Below are 22,041 nucleotides of genomic sequence, written 5' to 3'. Positions count from 1 at the left end.
ATAAACCTCAACTAAATCTTGTAATAAATAATGTGGAAATTGAGTAAGTTGAGATGACTAAACTGCCTGGAGTAACCCTAGATTGTTAACTGTCATGGTCAAAACATATTGATACAGTAGTAGCTAAGATTGGGAGAAGTCTGTCCATAAAAAAGCAATGCTCTGCCTTCTTAACAACACTATCAACAAGGCAGGTCCTACAGGCCCTCGTTTTGTCACACCTTGACTCCTGTTCAGTCGTGTGGTCAGGTACAACATAAAAGGACTTAGGAAAATTGCAATTGGCCCAGAACAAGGCATCATGGCTGGTCCTAGGATGTACACAGAGAGCTAATTTTAATAAAATGCATTTCAATCTCTCCTGGCTCAAAGTAGAGGAGAGATTGACTTCATCACTGCTGATATTTATGAGAGGTATTGCCATTATGAATAAATCGAGCTGTATGTCTAAACTATTGGCACACAGCTCAGACACCCATGCATACCCCACAAGACATGCCACAAGGGGTCTCTTCACAGTCCCCAAGTCCAGAACAGACATTGAGAGGTGCACAGTACTACATAGAGCCATGACTACATGGAACTCTATTCCACATCAAGTAACTGATGCAAGCAGTAAAATTGGATTTCAAAAACAGATTAAAAAAACACCTTATGGAACAGCTGAGACAGTGAAGCAACACAAACATAGGCACAGACAAATACATATACACACACACACACACACAATAACATACGCACTATACACATACATACACTTGGATTTAGTACTGTTGATATGTGGTAGTGGTGGAGTAGTGGCCTGAGGGCACACAGTGTATTATGAAATCTGTGAATGTTTTGTCATGTTTTTAAAATTGTATTAACTGCCTTAGTTTTGCTGGACCCCAGGAAGAGTAGCTGCTGCCTTGGCACGAGCTAATGGGGATCCATAGCAAATACAAATTACTCATAACTTATGAGGAAACATGTTGCACTATATGTATCTGCGTACAGTTACTTAAAGTGATTTTGTAGTCATTACTCAAACTGATATGGTCACTGTGACCCTGTAAGGGGTCCAGATGTGAGTATTATCAGCTTGAAAATGTTGAATAACGCCCCCACTAAACCACACCTACAATAAAATGTCCCAGTGTGCCTAGAGTGAACTGTAGCTCTACCACCCATGACTGTATTTGTTAGTGACAGAGACATAATTGATGAATTAGTTCATATTCAATTATTCACAAAGTGAGTTCCTAGTTTGATGTTAACATTATAATTAAACTCTTTGTGAAAATGCATATCTGATGATGCCATGCTTTACTTACTGTTTGAATGGTTTATTATTTATAATAATTATTAATAGAATTTTAATGACTTGAAACTGTAATGAATTTTGGAAATTCAATAATAAAAAAATTAATAAAAAAAATGACCTTTAACTCTAATACAGTGGCCTGAAACAGGCCTGTGAGTATGTGTTTAAAAAAATTGGTAGAATGATTTGGAGGAATCTTCCAATGTGGACTTCTGGAAAACCTGGGAAATTTGCCAAAATGTTGCATGCCTAACTGCAAGTCACTTTATGCTGGTTTGTAAAACAATACATATGTTATTTAACTTTGTGTAGCATAAGATTAACCAATCAATTACTCAATAGGCATGCAAAAACATTATTTTTTTTTACAATTCCAAAAATTCCACATGGGGGAAAAAAGTTAATTTGTTATCTGTTAAAAAATTTAATTGATGTGACTTCTCATTTAGTTTGGAGTCAGTACCACATACACATTTTAAGAAATACTGACTTTACATTGACTTTGAGTTCAACTTACTAGATGTATTTGAGTTAACTAAAGTCGATGTCCGTAACTCCTGACGAAATCTAATTAGTATAAAATAAAATCCCAATAAAAATCTGTCAGTCTAAAATAGAGATATATGAAAGGTGACAGAGCTAGAGCGGTGTTTGTCAGACCAAGAGACATCTGAAAATTGGCTTTCTCACAAAATCATCTGTAGCATTGCTCTAGGATGCCCATAGGCCTCTCAATATTCGTCTGAAGGTCCCCCGGTACCAGTTGAAAAAATGTATGGGAGTATATATGGAGACTGGTTAGTGCCAAAAATAAGGGGTTAAATACACATAAAAGGTCCAAATGATTTTTTGAAATAATATGGGGGATTCTTCAACGGGTCTTAAAATTCTAAATCAAATAGCTAAATAATCATTGGTATGACCTTCTTAAAACAATTCCATATAGCTTAGTAGAACACCCCCTCCCCCAGCTTAGGCAGGGCTTAGATTCTTATGGGTTAAAAATGCCTTGGGGTTTACAACGTATGAGCCGTCCTCCTCTTACCAGCCTCCATGGCTTCAGTCACACGAGCTTGTAAACTCATTAGTATCAGTCCTCCAGGGGATTGGGTATACAGTCTTTTATGACTTAAATACATTGCAGAAACTCTCCCTTTGGCTCTGCTGGATTGGAAGGCTGAAAATTCATTGTTACACAGAGACTTCGCCGCCAAAAAGTTCAACATCAAACAATAGACACTGGGACAATATATTTCAACATCCAAATGTTGGGAATGATGAGAGATGGAATATGGAAAATGAATATCATTAAAATTATCAGAAAGATGCTATAATGGAAACATTGTAACTTTAAGAGCTTTCACACGGTATATATGAAACTATTTTTGAAAAGATCAAAATGTGATTTTAGCCTAATAAATGAGAATTCTGTTTCATGCAAATGTGTGCCCAGTCAGTAGCCATGCCCAAGTGAGCTCAGAGTTTGTGTCAACATGACAGAATGCCCTCAAAGACTAGAGTGCTTAAAAGGACTTGCTAACGAAATTGACATTAGACCAAAACATGCCAGGTTGCTGCCGGCGTGTAAAGTGGTCCTAGCTGTACCCTGAATAATCAACCATTGAGACCAGAGACCGTGAGGCCATGGCCCACACATTGAAATGGTTAAAAAGACTAAACCAAACATTCACGGTTTGCAGCTGTGCATGTAAAGTAGTCTCGGACATTTGACCAAAGACGATAGGGAAGAATAGGTCCTCTCACCACCGCGTGGTATGCTTGAAGTATATATTCTAACGAACACTCCCAGACAGAAGAAGACTACAACAAAGAAGGACATTGTGACTTCTGGTGGACAACCAGAGACTTACATCGAACCACTTCCCATAGACGGATCGAGTGGTTTCAAATCAAATCAAATCAAATTGTATTGCTCACATACACATGGTTAGCAGATGTTAATGCGAGTGTAGCTAAATGCTTGTGCATTAATATCTAACAAGTAATCTAACACATTCACAATGATAACATTATACACACAAATGTAAAGGGATGAATAAGAATATGTACATATAAATATATGGATAAGCGATGGCGGTAAAGGCAAGATGCAGTAGATGATGTAGAATACAGTATATACAGTACATATGAAATGAGTAATGTAGGATATGTAGACATTTTTAAAGTGCCGTTATTAAATCCATTTATTAAATGTATTAAAGTGGCCAGAGATTTGAGTCTGTATGTAGGCAGCAGTCCAGCTATGTTAGTGATGACTGTTTAACAGTCTGATGGCCTTGAGATAGAAGCTGTTTTTCAGTCTCTCAGTCCCAGCTCTGATGCACCTGTACTGACCTCACCTTCTGGATGATAGCTGTGTGAAAAGGCAGTGACTCGGGTGGTTGTTGTCCTTGATGATCTTTTTGGCCTTCCTGTGACATCGGATGGTGTAGGTGTCCTGGAGGCCAGGTAGTTTGCCCCCGGTGATGCGTTGTGCAGACCCCACTACCCTCTAGAGAGCCTTGCGGTTGTGGGCGGAGCAGTTGCCATACCAGGCAGTGATACAGCCCGACAGAATGCTCTCAATAGTGCATCTGTAGGTTTGTGAGTGTTTTAGATGACAAGCCAAATTTCTTCAGCCTCCTGAAGTTGAAGAGGCGCTGTTGCACCTCTTCACCACACTGTCTGTGTGGGTGGTCCATTTCAGTTTGTCCGTGATGTGTACGCCGAGGAACTTAAAACGTTCCCCCTTCTCCACTACTGTCCCGTGGCTGGGGGGATGCTCCCTCTGCTGTTTCCTGAAGTCCACAATCCTCTCCTTTGTTTTGTTGACATTGAGTGAGAGGTTATATTCCTGACACCACACTCCGAGGGCCCTCACCTCCTCCCTGTAGGCCATCTAGTCGTTGTTGGAAATCAAGCCTACCACTGTAGTGTCGTCTGCAAACTTGATGACTGAGTTGGAGGCGTGCATGACCACGCAGTCATGGGTGAACAGGGAGTACAGGAGTGGGCTGAGAATACACCCTTGTGGGGCCCCAGTGTTGAGGATCAGCCGGATGGAGATGTTGTTTCCTACCCTCACCACCTGGGGGCGACCTATTAGAAAATCCAGGACCCAGTTGCACAGGGCGGGGTTCAGACCCAGGGCTTAATGACGAGTTTGGAGAGTACTATGGTGTTAAATGCTGAGCTATAGTCAATGAACAGCATTCTTACATAGGTATTCCTCTTGTCCAGATGGGATTGTGCAGTGTGATGGCGGTTCCATCTTCTGTGGACCTATTGGGGTGGAAAGCAAATTGAAGAAAACTGAAGTGGGTCTAGGGTGTCAGGTAAGGTGGAGGTGATTTGGTCTTTGACTAGTCTCTCAAAGTACTTCAGGATGAAAGAAGTGAGTGCTACGGGGCGATAGTCCACAGTCCTTGATAGCGGGCCGCGTCGGTGGCACTGTATTATCCTCAAAGCGGGCAAAGAAGGTGTTTAGTTTGTCAGGAAGCAAGACGTCAGTGTTCGTGACGTGGCTTGTTTTTCTTTTGTAGTCCGTGATTGTCTGTAGACCCTGCCACATACAGTGGGTCAAAAAAGTATTTAGTCAGCCACCAATTGTGCAAGTTCGCTTAAAAATATGAGAGAGGCCTGTAATTTTCATCATAGTGTACCTTCAACTATGACAGACAAAATGAGGACAAAAATCCAGAAAATCACATTGTAGGATTTTTAATGAATTTATTTGCAAATTATGGTGGAAAATCTGATGCAGCCCTCCATCAACCTCCTTCTTGGTCAAATACCTCTTACACAGCCTAGAGGTTTGTTGGATCATTGTCCTGTAGAAATACAAATGATAGTCCCACTAAGCGCAAACCAGATGGGATGGCATATCGCTGCAGAATGCTGTGGTAGCCATGCTGGTTGCCTTGAATTCTAAATTAATCACCAGCAAAACACCATCACATCTCCTCTTCCATGCTGCACGGTGGGATCCACTCATGCGGTTCTCATCCGGTCACCTACTCTGCGTCTCACAAAGACACGACGGTTGGAACCAAAAATCCCACATTTGGAATCATCAAACCAAAGGACAGATTTCCACCGGTATAATGTCCCTTGCTCGTGTTTCTTGGCCCAAGCAAGTCTCTTCTTATTACTGGTGTAATTTAGTAGTTGTTTCTTTGCAACAATTCGACCATGAAAGCCTGATTCATGTAGTCTCCTCTGAACAGTTGATGTTGAGATGTGTCTGTTACTTGACCTCTGTGAAGCATTTATTTGGGCAGCAATTTCTGAGGCTGGTAACTCTAATGAACTTATCCTCTGCAGCAGAGGTAACTCTGGCTCTTCCTTTCCTGGGGCGGTCCTCATGAGAGCCAGTTTCATCATAGAGCTTGAAGAAGAAGTTGAAGAAACTTTCAAAGTTCTTGAAATGTTCCCAATTTACTGACCTTCATGTTTAAAAGTAATGATGGGCTGTCGTTTCTCTTTGCTTTTTTGAGCTGTTCTTGCCATAATATGGACTTGGTCTTTTACCAAATAGGGCTATATTCTGTTTACCAACCCTACCTTGTCACAACACAAATGACTGGCTCAAATGCATTAAGAAGGAAATAAATTCCACAAGTTAACTTTTAACAAGGCACACCTGTGAATTGAAATTAATTCCATGTTGACTACCTTCTGAAGCTGGTTGAGAGAATGCCAAGAGTGTGCAAAGCTGTCATCAAGGCAAAGGGTGGCAACTGTGAAGAACCTCAAATATAAAATATTTTGATTTGTTTAATAACACTTTTTTGGTTACTACGTGATTCCATATGTGTTATTTCATAGTTTTGATGTCTTCACTATTATTCTGCAATGTTGAAAATTGAAAAAAAAAGGAAAACCCTTGAATGAGTAGGTGTGTCCAAATATTTTACCCGTACTGTTTATGATGCATAAATCAGCGAAAGAGAGAAGAATTACACAAATCTCATTTCATACCTTTGTGCCAGACTTAAATATAACAAAACTCGTAAATGCCACCCAACCAAGTGCTTTTATGAATTAAATTGTGCAGTTCAGACAAAACTACATTTGCAGCAGCTCTCTTGTTGTAGTTTTTCAGAGGTATTTCCCTTGAATTACAATAGTGGTTGCTTCATGTACAAATGTGCAAAATCAACGTTTGTGACAAATAGTTTTAAGGAATATACTGCATACCTAAAAAAAAGCTTTCTTCAAAACTTCTTAGTTGGGAAAATCCAGATTTGTTTTAATAAAGTTCAAAAGAAAAAGAGTACCTAAACCCATGCAGACATGGCAACATGGTGTCATTCATTGCTTCCTGTTTTTTTATCCTTGCCTTTCAAGTGATGTATGCAAATGTGACTGAATTTGACACTTTGGGGAATCACAAATCCTTCAGTTTTTCCTCTGGATTAAATTGGGTTTTTATTGCCTCCACCACTGGTTGGTGTACTCCCTTTATCCTAAACAATATGCAGGGAAATGTGTATGCAGAGTGCATATTCTGCATAGTTTGTGTCTGTGCGCGCATGGCTGCTTGTGTGTGTGTGTGTGTTTGTGTGTGTGCGCGCGTGTGCGCGTGTGTATTTTTAATGTATGTATGCATATGTTTTGCCTATGAGTGGATCGTAGATATATAGATATCCCCAACTGGTGATCACCACTGCTCCCTCCCTCCCCTCTAACTGACCATCAGATGCAGGCCATCAGTCCAGTAAAAAAAAATAAGCTAATTATTATGCTCACTCAGCTGTGCCTCACAAGTAATAAAGCAAAATGATATTTTACCAGTGTGTTCATATACCTACATTTTTTAAATATCATTTCAAAATGGTCTGAGAAGAACTACATTGGCAGGGAAATTCAAGCATAGCCAATATCATTGATATTGTATTGGGCCTATAGCATACGGCACAAACTTCATTGCTACAGAACTGTTTCTAATTAGTTAATGTTGAATAGGCTTACGTCTTTTAAGTCGTGTCTAAAAAAAATCAGAGCGGTAGATCCTGGCTTGCATTTTGACTCAGAATGTGATCTTGACTCAGAAAAGGTTGGTGACCACTGCAGTAGATCATTGAAACTGAACTGACTTGCTCCAATTGTGAATAAGGGAATTATAAACAAGACAGGCCCAGATTATGTTGTAAATGAGGACATTTCTTTGTTTACGTCGTAAAAACCACAGATTGATGGGCCAGGGATTCCTTTCCATCGTATCTCTCCTCTATTGTTTTACCTCCTGTGTTGATACGGTGCCATCACAACAGTGGAACAGTGTGATGTATTCCCCTCGCAGGGAGGCGACTGCACAAAGCTACCATCCATGGGAGACATCTTTGAGCCACTCACACTGGATCCCCCCACAGTGTAATTTTCTAAACGTTCCTTGACCCATCTCTGGGACACAGTGGGGTATGAGTAGAATGGTGTGAAAGGGGTGTAAGAGGGAGATGGAGTCTTTATGAGTTCTTGACGGTGTTACTTCAGAATGCTGACCTGCCTACACACAGTCTTAGAATGGATCGCTGTCCGTCCCTAGAGAGGTGTGTGCAAATAGGCCCTTGTTTGAATCTCTCCCCCTCTCTCTACTACCTCTCTCTTTGTCTCTATCCCTCACTCGCTTTCTTTCCTCTCTCATTGCCCCCACAGCAGTGGGTAGAGGGCAGAGAAACCCAGGAGCAGCAGCTCTGCACACAGTTTGGCAGACCCCAAATCAGGGGCTCAGTGAGGTTTGTTGTATGATAAGAGGATCAGGCAGGGTAACGGGTTCAGGGGATAATCATCGGCTTCCCAGTCTACCCATACAGTAACATGCAGGGTGAGGCGTGGAGGGATAAGGACATACGCATGCAGTGTTAGACATCCCTTCTGCAAAAAAAAAAGATTACCAGAGACAATAGACAGACGCCACAGTAGAGGAATCCCCAGTCCCAGTAAGAGATGTATGCACACCATATTCTTGGAGACACACACTCACACTTGCCTGAATATGCACAAGCAGAGGCACACTTACATGCAGGGAAACACACACACACACATAAACAAACCTACACACTTGCCCAAAGAATGAATGACAGAGGGAGAAAGAAAAAATGGCCCATGCATGATACAGTACATCCTTGGGTTGTGCTGGTAAGAGGCTTGTAGTCAGATTAGTGTGTTTGTGGTGCATTTGTCTGCTCGCGTGTTCATTCGCTTCCTCTAGTCTTCCTTTAAGCGTATGTGAGGGAAAATTGCTGGACTGCCGATATGTGTAATTGAAATGTACTAAGCCTGGAGGAATGGTATTGTTTAGCGGAAACATGTGTGGCATAAACCATGTTGGCTCCTGTCCAGGGGATCCAATTAAATACTATACAGGACTCATGCTGTCTCTCATTTAGAAACACTCTTTATCCCGCAAGCCAACCAGAACAGTAGGATATGACGAGTACCAAACTAGTGCAGCAAAAAATGTGAGGTTCTACTTTCCTCATGACTACTAGTATCACACATTCAAAAAGTACGCAAAAAAAATAGGGATCGTCAAGGGTTCTTTGGGAAGGGTGCTTCTTTGTAAAAAACATACTAACCCAAATAACCCTTTTAGCCATTAAATGGTTCTTTGTCGATCAGAAAAGGGTTACTTCCTCTTTTAGTAATAATAAAAATGTATGGCAACAGCTCATTAGAATTTTGGGGCGAGGTTTTTGCACAGCTCTTTTTGTGGATGAGTGAGTGAGAATGTCTTTCCAGTTTTAACACATTATTTGTATTATGCAATATTGACAATGATTATGGCCAGTGACAGTGTTTTGTGAAACACCAAAAAGGGATCCGAAGAACCATCATTCATTCTTCCCAAAGAACCCTTATTTGGCACTATATAGAACCTTTTGTTTTTAATGTGTACAATATCACATTAACCCTACCGCACCATGAGAGATGCATTTAGCTACACAATAAAATAACAAAGCACTGCAATTTTCAAACACAAAGCATGAAGCGCAATGAACAGCAAAACAGCAATATTGATTTAATAATTTGAAGAATGAACTGAAATGATTCCTTTAACTTGCCTCCAATTTTTCTTTTCAAAGTCAGAACCATTGTCAGTATTAAGCTAGTCTAGTGGACCTTTTATATCCCAGTCAGTTGTCATCAATTAAGCACTTCATTTAGCAAAAGCCAGACAGTCTCATTTCTCTATCAAAAATGTAATTACTGGAATTTTTGAACATTAAATTATCTGAAAGCCTCTAAACCGTTGGCACTTCTTGGGTCCTGATGAGTTACTACTGGGCTCTAAAAAGGTAATGGTCAGAGCTAAGTGCTAAGACGGCAGCACCATCTTCAGTGGAGAAGAAGTGAAAAGTTTGAGCCTGGATTTTCTGCTTGTCACATTGCCACCCATTGGGAACTTCAGAATCAATGGCTTCCAGTAAGCTTTTCAACATTTATTTAAGAACAAATTCCTTGAAAGTACAAAACCAACTAAACTAAGTGATGAAAATAAAACATACATGTGTTTCTGTTCATTTGAATGCTCAGTCTTCCTATACTGTGTATCACTGTTAGAAAAAGTGAGCTGATGGATATATAGCATATAGAGAGACCTTTGCTGACATACCATGCTGAAACAGGGAGAAGAGTCTTAGAACTAAAATAAGTGTTTTGAACTGGATGTTACACTAGGAGGTGAGGCGAGTTATTTTGGGCCTTGGTGTGCAAGGCACCCATGGAGGAGGATGTGGAGGAGGAAGGAAAAGAAGATGCCACAGATCAGCAGGAGATACAGGTGGCCCAACATAGACATAGAACCATCAAACCTTAAATGTGTGCGTGTGTGCGTGTGTGTGCGTGTGTGTGTGTGCGTGCGTGCGTGCGCGCATGAGTGTGTGCATGAGGTTAAGGAAAGAGAGAGCGAGAGAAAGGGAAATTAAGAAGACAAGGGGCAATGCACTCAGGATGGAGTGGTGGTTTTTTCTTTGGTGGTCTGGAGGTGTGAATGTGGGGGTGTAATAGATTAGAGTTGTGTGTCAGAGCTCATCTCGCAGCCAAACCCTGTCCTAGCTAATGTGAGGAGTCTCTCACAGGCACTGATTCCACTCCGCTGTAGGCTCAGCTCGCTGCAGTGTGGACAGCTAGGCAGGACTTCTGCTAGGCTGCTAGCTGGCTGGCAGGTCTTTCAGACCAACACCACATCACTGTGTCTGCGTCCCAAATTTCACACTATTCCAGATACAACCCACTACTTTGGCGAGATCCCTATGTGTCATGGTCAATAGTAGTGTACACTTAAGGGAATAGGGACGCAGTCTCATTCCGACACCACATCACTGTGAGAAGACTGTATGGAGGGAAGAGCAGTGAGAGAGCCAAGGACAATGACCAGTGTGACTGACGGTAGGACAATAAAGTGACCAGCCTCTTTATCTCAGCAGTGTGAGGCCACCAAATTCAATGGAACATCAAGGCACTCTCCCGGGACGTAAATGATCCCCTTACCCATGCTCAATTGACCGGTGATGTCATGGGAGGAGACGGAGGGTTAATGCTAGTCTGACACCCCCATGATGGGGTGAAATTTGTCAAGCTGTCAGTCAGTCAATGGCTGAGTTGACCCTGTGAAAAACACCACCCTAGCTCCAAACGGCTATAGGACCGACCCTCATCCACTGACCCATTTATTATACATACTGCAATGGCTCAACTGATCTGGGATCAGCAAGAGACCCTGTTCCTTTGCCTTTCCTGTAATTATTGTTGTTGTTGATTATGAAAATCACTGTAAAACACACGAGTGGAATTAAAAATGGTGTTGTGATGTTGTGTTGACAGCCCTGTTTGGCTGTGATTTTCTCTCATTGAGGCTGAAGTCAATGGAAGTTAATGCTTCATGAATGACATTGTACTACATACATAATACTAAATGGGATTTATGACTCAGCCACTTATGAAAGATTTAACAGGAAGAATTGCTCAATTTGACACCTGCATTCATCTTCAGGCTTGTTTGTTTGTCTGGCAGTTGTGTTATCAACACAGTTGTGTTGATAATTAGCTGTTGTGATGAAGTGTCATAATGCAACAATTATTCTGTAGAAAAACAGGTTTATATTTATCTCAGGGTGTTAGCATGAGATTGGACACCCTGGTTAGAGGGCTGGGAGGGGGAGGAAGGGAAGTAAGGAGGTTAGGGAGGGAGGGAAGTAGGGAGGGAGGTAGGGTAGGGGGAGGTGAGGTGAGGAGGTTAAGGAGGGAGGGAGGGAGGGAGGGATAAATGGGGAAAGAGGTAACAGGGGGACAGAGGTTGTTGAAAGATCTGTTATTGTAATATTGAACTCAACACAAACAAATGGAGAACCTATTAAAAATGTATCATCCTGCTTCCACTTCCAAAATAAAGCACCAGGGAGTAGCTAGGCTGAGAAATGCCTGCATAAAAAATGTTCATGCGCTCAGGGAGGTAGATCAGAGGGAGAAGCCAAAAGCAGCCCCCAAGTCAAAGCCAGAAATACAGATAAAACATAACGCACTTGACAGTTTACAATATACTGTATGTACTGGTGTTTTTTAAAGGGCTATTATAACAAATATTGTCACTTGTATTGTGTTTTGAATTCATAATTCTTTAAATCAGAGACTAACAACATATTTTCAAGTTTTGCTGAAATCTTAACATCTTTACCTAAGAGATTATGACGACAGTGCCTTGATTAATTCAAAATTAACAAAGTCCCTTGGATCATAAATAGTGTTCAATTGAAAAACCTTGGGTTTCCTTCATTCAGTATCACCGCCAGTGCAACGAAGGTGCACATTAACATATCAAAGGGCTAAACCAGCCCGTCTAGAATTTAAAGCATGCTCTGTTGTGATGTTGAAGAGCAGCAACACTGACATGAGAGGAAGTCTGCATGTCTGTCCTCTTTACACATTCCCCTCTGTTGAGAAGGGAGACCATGTGGTTGCGTCTCCAAGGGTACCCTATTCCCTATATCGTGCATTACTTTTCACTAAGACCTGGTTAAAAGTAGTGCTATATAGGGAAAAGAGTGGCATTTGTAATGCAGCTTTACCGCTCTCTGTCAGTGAGCATGCAATAACACACATTCCTGTCATAATTTAACACTTCAGGAATGTGGAACGCTGGAAATGTATTTACCCATAAGACACCAGACCATGGACATGGATAAGTGGGGCATGTTCTAGATAGGAAGGTAAGAGCATACTTCTCTCTTTCCTGACAGCAGACCCCCAGTACGTCCAGAATGACACCTTATTCCCTACATAGTGCATTCATTTTGAACAGAGCTGGGATTAGGGTGCCATGTGGGACACAGACTTGGAGATGTGATTTGATTACAGCTCAAGCATTGACACATTAGTTAGTTCCTCTCATTACCCCTCTTCACCCCATTTTGTTCCCTTTTCACAGCTTTTTAGCAGAAGCCATTAGCAGATACATACATCGCCAATCTAATAACAGGGCTATCACTGAAGTCAGACACATTAAAAGAGCGATGAAGCTCTTGACATTCTTCCCAACCCTCGCAACCCATGGGTAGTCTATGGGATTTATTTGACATGTAATCATCATAGTGTATGAGTTTGTATATTGTGAACAGGGTGTTCAAAATGGTTGCATTTTCTTACTACCTATAGGGTTGCAAAATTACAGTAACTTTCCCAAAATGTACTGGGTTTCTATGAATCCCAGGTGGAAGATTCACAGAATCAGGAGGGAATAAGCATGGATCCAGAATCCTCCAACCAGGATTCCTGGAAAATCTGGACATTTTGGGAAAGTTACAAGATTTTTGTAACCCTATTTCTGACCATGTATTGCTGAAAACTGTGGCTGGCCAGGAGTGCGTTTTCCAACTCTGACCTCATTCTCATTTTGTCTCTGCTGTTACGATGTTTTAATCCACTGCTTGGCACCCTATATTGTATGACAGTGTTTACAAGCCAAAGTGCTGACCTTGGAAAATAACTTTGTGGACGGGACTTGATAAAAATGTTACAGGACTAAGGAATGTGCAAGCAATAAAACCAGTGCCAGCTGGTATGTTATAGGCTTGGGGAAAGCTACTGCAATTAATTTATGTTCTCTTTCGACATATTTTAAAATATTTGAGTATAGGAACCCATTTACCTTGAATTTGTATATTGGCTTGTAGCATGGTTTTCCTCACTGGATATGGAGGAGGTGCTTTGTGGTGATGCTTTGTGTGTGTGCATGTGCATGCATGCGTGTGTGCTTGTTCTTGCCTGTGTGTGTGCCTTTGTAGATGCGTGCCTGCAGGAGTGGGTACTGCGTGTGTTTGTGGATATGGATATCTCTCCAGGTCTCCAGTGAAAGTATGTCTAAAGAGGTCTGCGCACCTCTCCTCTCAAGCATGGTGGTAGTAGTGTGATGGTTTGGGGATGCTTTACTGCCTCAGGACTTTACCTTAATAGAATGGACCATGAATTCTGCTCTGTATCAGAGAATTCTACAGGAGAATGTCAGGCCATCCGTCTGTGAGCTGAAGCTGGAGCGCAGTTGGGTCATGTAGCAAGACAATGATCCAAAACACACAATCAAGTCTACATGAAAATAGTTTAAAAGCAACACATTTTAAGATTGGAATGGCCTAGTCAAAGTCCAGACCTAATCCCAATTGATGTGGCAGGACTTCAAACGAGCAGTTCATGCTTGAAAACCTACAAATTTCGCTGAGTTAAAGCAGTTCTGCATGTAAGAGTGTGCCAAAATTCCTCCACAGCGATGTGAGACTGATCAACAACTACAGGAAGCATTTGGTTGCAGTCATTGCAGCTAAAAATGGCACAACCAGTTATTGAGTGTAAGGGAGCAATTACTTTTTCAAACAGGGGAATTGGGTGTTGCTTAACTTTGTTAATTAAATAAATAAAATAAATTGGGGGGGATTTGTAAACTCAGGTTCCCTTTATCAAATATTAGGTTTTGGTTGAAGATCTGATAACATCCAGTATCAAAAATATGCAAAAGTAGAGAATCAGAAATGGGGCAAATACTTTTCACTGCACTGTACATGTTAGCATACAAATGCCATCAAGACTATCACCATGTTTTTTCCTCATGTTAAATTCACAACTTTTCCCTCTCGCTTGCGGCCTCTTCAAAAATACATTTTACCTCAGCTTTTACCAGATGTTTTCACTTGTTAACACCATAAGGGGACTTATTTTGTGTGACACAGGACTAGTCGGGTGTGCCTACCATGCTCTGTCTGTCTGTTAGTGCCGCTGAGGCCACACATGAGAGGTCAGCGTGTGTGTGTACGTATAATATGTATGCGTGTGTGCATGTATGTGTGTATGTGTGGACGTACGTGAGTGGCAGCCAGCCACACATGAGAGGCCAGGAGACAGGCAACCGTGAGGACATGGTTGTCACCACTAGTGGATGTTTACATCGCGGCTGCAGACATGGTGTGGTTTCCGATGGTTACGGAGGCAACCCTAAGCTCTAGCTAACTGACCCGGTGCAGAGATGTCAGAGACATTGGAGCGAGAACACTTGAACCTGTAAACTGACATTTGTTGAGAGCTTTTATAGAGCAGTTAATGCTTCTGGACCGTGTAGGTGTATGCAATGCTGGTATTGAGGATATGGAACACATTGAGTGGGTGTAAACTAAATATGCATTATTGCAATTTCACCTTGTTGACGTCAATACATCAACACATCTAATCCCTGTCTTTGTTTCTATCTGTTTTTCAGCCGCTGGACTACGAAACGAAGAAGGCCTACACCTTCAAGGTAGATGCAGAAAACGCCCACCTGGACCCGCGGTTCCACAGCTTCGGGGCCTTCAAGGACACAGCCACAGTGAAGATTAACGTCCTGGATGTAGATGAGCCTCCAGTGTTCACTAAGCCCTCTTACGAAATGGAGGTATACGAGGACTCACCTGTAGGCGACATCATCGGAGCTGTCACCGGACAGGATCTTGATGCTAGCAACAGCCCTGTCAGGTAAAGTTAAAGGTCCTGAAAACTCATTCTGAAAGTACTTTTTCTCTCATGACTAACTAACAGGAAGTTTGAAAAGACGGGGAGATTATATTCATGAGCTCACCTTGACTGATAGCTCTTTGAAACACCTATGTCAAGCAACTTGGATGCTGTGAGCAGTGTTGCAGTAATATCATCTCAATGTATTGATACACAAAGCTACTCAAACAACATTGAAATACAGTGGGGGAAAAAAGTATTTAGTCAGCCACCAATTGTGCAAGTTCTCCCACTTAAAAAGATGAGAGAGGCCTGTAATTTTCATCATAGGTACACTTCAACTATGACAGACAAAATGAGGAAAAAAATCCAGAAAATCACATTGTAGGATTTTTAATGAATTTAATTGCAAATTATGGTGGAAAATAAGCCGGAAGTGGAGGTCCTGGGCTGGCGTGGTTAGACGTGGTCTGCGGATGTGAGGTTGGACCTACTGCCAAATTTTCGAAAACTACATTGAGGGTGGTTTATAGTAGAGAATTGAACATTACATTCTCTGTCATTAGCTTTGGTGGACATTCCGGCAGTTAGCACACCAATTGCATGCTCCCTCAAAACTTGAGACAGTGGCCTATTATTGTTCCAGCACAATGTGCACCTGTATAATGATCATGCTGCTCAATCAGCTTCTTGATTTGCCACACCTGTCAAGTGAATGGATTATCTTGACAAAGTAGAAGTGCTCACTAACAGGGAAGTGGACAAATTGGTGCACAATATTTTAGAGAAATAAGCTTTTTATGCATATAAAAAATTATTGGATCTTTTATTTCAGTTTATGAAACATGGGACCAACACTTTACATGTTGAGTTCATATTGTTCAGTATATATACATCTCCCAGAGCAGCAGTGACGGATGTGTTGACTTGACGACTGCGTTAGAGTTTTGAACGACCCTTCCCTCCTTTTCTTCCATGCTGGATGAAGACCTAGCTAGCCCTTAACTAGCTAACACCAGATACAGATGAAACGGGAAAGATAACTATCTTTGCCATAGATGAAAAGGGTAAAGTAGTAAATATATTTGCTGATACCATACAGTCAAATGTTGGCATCAGTAGAGTAGCTATCTAACTATATAAACCACACCCCTCTGCAAACATGCCTTATCCAATGTTGGTTAGAAGGCTGTACTTATTTACACTATTGGTGCATTAAAAATGAGCCGTGTCCCCTTAATAATAAATCCAAGTGTTTGACATAGGGAGGGGACCAGTAACTTTATGATCAAACTTTATCAATGTAGAAGCAACAGTTATTTTTCCTACTGGTCAGCTTATTTGAATATGTTTTCCTTCCAATATCATCCACTGTCATGAAAAACATGTTTTTGACTCGTCATGACCTTTCTAAATGTTTATTAAGGTTAAGGAAATATTGCAAATAGTATAGGTCTGGGCTCTTCAAGCCTGTTCCTGGAGAGCTACCCTCCCCATAGGCGTTTACTCCAACCCCAGTTGTAACTAACCTGATTCAGTTTTTACTTTAAAACCACACTCTAAAAAAATTATAGGCTAAAACTATTTGGGTTATTTGGTAACCCAGCGCTGTTTACGTAGTGGACTTAACATGTTGGCTTATTTAGACTCCCCAGCCAGTTGGATTGCGTGAATAACCCAACATGTTGGGTTGTTGGGATTACCAAAACATGGGTTAATTTCACCATCAGTTGCATATTTTAAACTCTCATGCTGGGTTGACCTAGCAGATGGGTCTTCTGTTATGTAATCCTTGGGTTGTTTTCAGGAGGTGTGGCTTATTAGGGGCATGGCTTTCACCCATGAGAGTAAATGTAAACTCAGCAAAAAAATAAACATCCTCTCACTGTCAACTGCGTTTCTTTTCAGCAGACTTAAAATCTGTTAATACAAATATTTACACAACAAAACTGAGACATAACCTGAACAAGTTCCACAGACATGTGACTAACAGAAATGCAATAATGTGTCCCTGAACAAAGGGGAGTAAAAAAAACAAAAAAACAGTCAGTATCTGGTGTGGCCACCAACTGCATTAAGTACTACAGTTCATCTCCTCCTTACGGACTGCACCAGATTTGCCAGGTCTTGCTGTGAGATGTTACCCCACTCTTCCACCAAGGCACCTGCAAGTACCTGGACATTTCTGGGGGAAATGGCCCTAGCCCTCACCCTCCAATCCAACAGGTCACAGACTTGCTCAATGGGATTGAGATCCGGGCTCTTCACTGGCCATGGCAGAATACTGACATTCCTGTCTTGCATAAAATCACGCACAGAATGAGCAGTATGACTGGTGGCATTGTCATGCTGGAGGGTGATGTCAGGACGAGGCTGCAGGAAGGGTACCACATGAGGGAGGAGGATATCTTCCCTGTAACGCACAGCGTTGAGATTGCCTGCAATGACAACATGCTCAGTCCGATGATGCTGTGACGCACTGCCCCCAGATCATGATGGACCCTCCACCACCAAATCGGTCCCGCTCCAGAGTACAGGCCTTGGTGTAACGTTCATTCTTTCGATGATAAACGCGAATCCGACCATCACCCCTGGTGAGACAAAACCGCAACTTGTCAGTGAAGAGCACTTTTTGCCAGTCCTGTCTGGTCCATCGACGGTGGGTTTGTGCCCATAGGCGATGTTGTTACCGGTAATGTCTGGTGAGGACCTGCCTTACAACAGGCCTACAAGCCCTCAGTCCAGCCTCTCTCAGCCTATTGTGGACAGTCTGAGCACTGATGGAGGGATTGTGCATTCCTGGTGTAACTTGGACAGTTGTTGCTGCCATCCTGTACCTGTCCCGCAGGTGTGATGTTCAGATGTACTGATCCTGTGCAGGTGTTGTTACACGTGGTCTGCCACTGCGAGGACGATGAGATGTCCGTCCTGTCTCCCTGTAGCGCTGTCTTAGGCGTACGGACATTGCAATTTATTTCCATGGCCACATCTGCAGTCCTCATGCCTCCTTGCAGCATTCCTAAGGCATGTTCACACAGATGAGCAGGGTCAGTCGAGGCCTCTTTAGTGTCCTAAGTTTTCATAACTGTGACCTTAATTGCCTACCGTCTGTAAGCTGTTAGTGTCTTAACGACCATTCCACAGGTGCATGTTCATTCATTGTTTATGGTTCATTGAACAAACAGTGCTTAAACCCTTTCCAATGAAGATCTGGGAAGTTATTTAGATTTTTACAAATTATCTTTGAAAGACAGGGTCCTGAAAAAAAGGGCGTTTCCATGCTGCAAATGCAATTATTACATATTTTTCTCACATTCTATAATATTTAGATGATTTATTAGATATTGTAATAAGTAGTGATGTTACGTTTGATACTGGAGTACTGAGACATGCGTTGAAATTGCTAAGCAGTTTACTTCAAATCACTTTATCAGAAGCACTTGATCAATGATGTCTGAAGCTTCATTTTGTCGAACAACCACCTGATTTGTTTGGCATTTGTTTCGGTAGAAGAAAAAAAGGCTAGTCTGCGCCAGTGCTACAGCGTGTGACATTTTTAGTAATTTGGCCAGCAGGTGCCAATAGTGTACAGTGTGTTGATCAAAGCCTTGAGCAGTGAACCTATTTTTGACACAATTGTCTGGGAAACGTCAATGCTTCAGTTTCCCATTACTAATAATATGGCATACCACCTTAATTTTTCACAAAAATGGGATTGACAAAGGCTTTTGGGAAGTTATACACTTCTGTAAGCTTCAGTCACACAACAGTAACACATATAAAAACCTTTATCTATAATACTTATACAATAGAATACATGAATAGGAATGACATTTACTCTCATGGATAGCGAAAAATAACTTGTTGAAAACACTCCCCTACTAAACTACGCCTCCAGTCTTCTGATCTGACCTGCTGGGTCATATCTCAGTAATCCAGCACCCAGCGTCAATAACCCAGCAGAAAACAACCTAAGTAATTGACCCAAAGCCTGCAACCCAGCATTTTTCTGGAGTAACTAACCTGATTTAGCTTATCAACCAGCTAATTATTAAAATCAAGTGCGCTAGATTAGGGTTGAAGTGAAAACCTACAGGACGGTAGTTCTCCAGAAGGAGGGTTGGAGAGTCCTGGTATAGGACACTTGGTGGCACTGTAAAATCTTTGTTCCAGGCCTACACTGAACTGATTCAACAACTATAAAGCCCAACCATCTCTACCTCTTTTGCTGTGTTACCCAGTCCTGTCAAGTAAGGTTACACGTTTAATTATGGTTTAAAAAATAGGATGAGTAACTATAGGACCTTGGGTAGTGCTGTACTACTATAATCTTAACTCCTGGACTCCTGGGCTTTTGTTACAGATGAACAATACTAATTTGATTAAACTACTCAACAAAAATGAAACCCAAAACTTTCTCTCGGTCTCGTTGCAAACCGCATTTAAAATAATACTCAGTGCATAGTATTGGCAATTGAGTGTTCTGGCACAGATGGAAACAGTGTGCATTGTTTTAAAAACTATGAGGGGTGATTTGTCTTGGAGTCTATTAGTTATTTTTGTTTAGAAAGATTGCTTTTTAGTTCTGCAATGATGATTTCACAATATGTACTACTCAAGGGTTGAACAATACACAGATGTAAAAGATAGCCTGTTGCATCCAAGAAAGTATTTGTTTTAATATGAATATTTAATCTTGTAAAATACAATAGAATGGATGAGGCAGAGATTTGTAGAACAAAAAGCCTTTGCTCTCTGTTGTTTAGATTTTTCACTTTGACTTGAGTGTGTTTAATTATTCAGCAACTCCATAGTTGACATTGTTCATTTTCATGCCATCAGAGAAGAGACTTTGCTTTCTCGCCTCCAAAACAATAGTACCAATGACCTTCCATGCATAGCGAATGGCGCTTTTAGAGTTTTGCCTCTCTAGCTGAGGGAAGAACATGCATGAATTCTGAAAGGAAGAGGTGCAGCATCCAGTGCCCTCGCCTTGGCTGTAAACTTTCAGGCTTCTCCATCATACTCTGTCCATAAAAGGCCTTTATGGCCTTCTGATAGTGACTCGATGGAGGCGAACGTTAGTTTGTGCTGTGGAGGAGAACGTAAGTTTGTGCCGTTTTCAACACAAATACTTGACTGCACAGTTCACATTATTTCAGAATGTTATGTTCAGTTTATGTGCAATCTTCTTCTGCACAGCCAATATTTCTGAGAAATATCGAAAGGAAATATGTTCCAATGTCATGATTGGCAAATTCGAATTCTCTTTTGAGTTAGTTCTCTTTGTGACAGACTACACATTATATGTGAAAGAGTAGAAGAGTAAGTGTGGTGAGGAGTTGTCTTTCCAACTACTCTAGTTTGAGGCTCAGGCCACACTTCAATGCCAATGGGTTGAACAGAGAAAGTTAAGCAGATGTGAACACTGCATAGATATGTGAAATTCAGTGCTATGTCGCTGTCCATCGCCAGTGTGGTGTCAAAGGGGCTGGAAATTAGTGGAGTTGCGCATGACACTGAACAGGATAGAGCTGTCCATGGTTCTGAAAAGTATGCAGTGCTGTCCATAGCCCTGGAAAGGGACTAGATAAGCCCATGGTACAAAACTATGAGTTGAGCTGTCCATGGTCCTAGAAAGTGGACTGAAGCACTGTAATTCTATCCCATCTGTTCATGGCAGTGGAATTCAGTTTTGTTTTGCTTCTCTTGTTCACTCAGTTATTCCAATGACTGACTACAAACATACAGTATGTTAGGTATTCACAATTAAGTATATTGATGTTACACAGCTGTTGATGTGTTTTTTATTGACTAATATTTGCATATGTGTTTTAAAATGAGACAAGAGTGTCGTGCATCTACTATGGTTAAATGAGATGTCATGCTATTTTCAAGTTGATTACCTAACATTTGATAGATTACATGATTGAATTAAACCATGCTACAAATAAACCATTAATAACTTGGGGCACCACGGAAGCATTAGTTTATATAGAACAGCTATCTTCCGAATCCACTCTTAAAGATATGAAGATCTTTTATATCAATAGCAGTCAATCATTATGCATGGTAAACACCCAGAAAGGGCCACGTCATGACAAGGGCATGATGATATTTTTTCTTGTAAACTTAAATATTAAAATAAAATACAAGACTGGATATTTAACTTGTTGGTACATGATAAGAAATCAGTTTGAAGGGATGGTACATTTTCATACTAACCATTACAAAGGATATTTTAAAACTAGCAATTCAAAAAGGGAGGTCATTTATAAATAGAAAGCTAAAGTGATGAGACAGGTTGAGATTCAACCATACAAATATGGGTAATGCCCAAAGGATGGATTTATAAGCATTCACGCATTTGAACCTGTAATCAGAGTTGTAGTATAATATTCATCAAAAAAGTAACATTGAGTGGTCCTTACTAAATCAGGTCTACTTCAAGGCCTTCAACTAAACAGGGTTAAAGAGAGCACTAAGGTAACTGGGAATTTGAATAGAAGGCCCCAAGAATATGGTTAGAACTTTACACTGTCTCTTTAATGATTGACTCTAAAACATGTTCTTGTGTCTCGCTCATAAATATGAGAGACAGGGCTTTAACCATTGACCTGTTCCTCAGCAAACAGAATCTCAGGGTCTACACACCAGATATCATGAATATTCAGGAAGAAATGCCTTATTATAAGTTTTGCAGAGCTGTGCTACCAGCATAGGAAAAGTAAAATATAGGACCAACATTTAATGAACATGCA

The 22,041-nt window shown here is 41.2% G+C and overlaps 1 protein-coding gene across 1 annotated transcript in view; it reads left to right on the top strand.

Moving 5' to 3' along the window:
• Positions 1-22,041, top strand: part of LOC110535564 (cadherin-12-like) — a 208,501-nt gene that overhangs the window by 147,162 nt on the left and 39,298 nt on the right. The window contains exon 7 of the mRNA XM_021620630.3: positions 15,048-15,301. Coding sequence (XP_021476305.3) covers positions 15,048-15,301 — 254 coding nt within the window. The remainder of the gene's footprint in view (positions 1-15,047; positions 15,302-22,041) is intronic.

Source organism: Oncorhynchus mykiss, chromosome 11, assembly GCF_057628025.1.
Source record: "Oncorhynchus mykiss isolate SJ-2025 chromosome 11, ASM5762802v1, whole genome shotgun sequence".
In the NCBI taxonomy this organism is placed as follows: Eukaryota; Metazoa; Chordata; class Actinopteri; order Salmoniformes; family Salmonidae; genus Oncorhynchus; species Oncorhynchus mykiss.
This window is presented reverse-complemented; position numbering and strand designations above follow the sequence as displayed.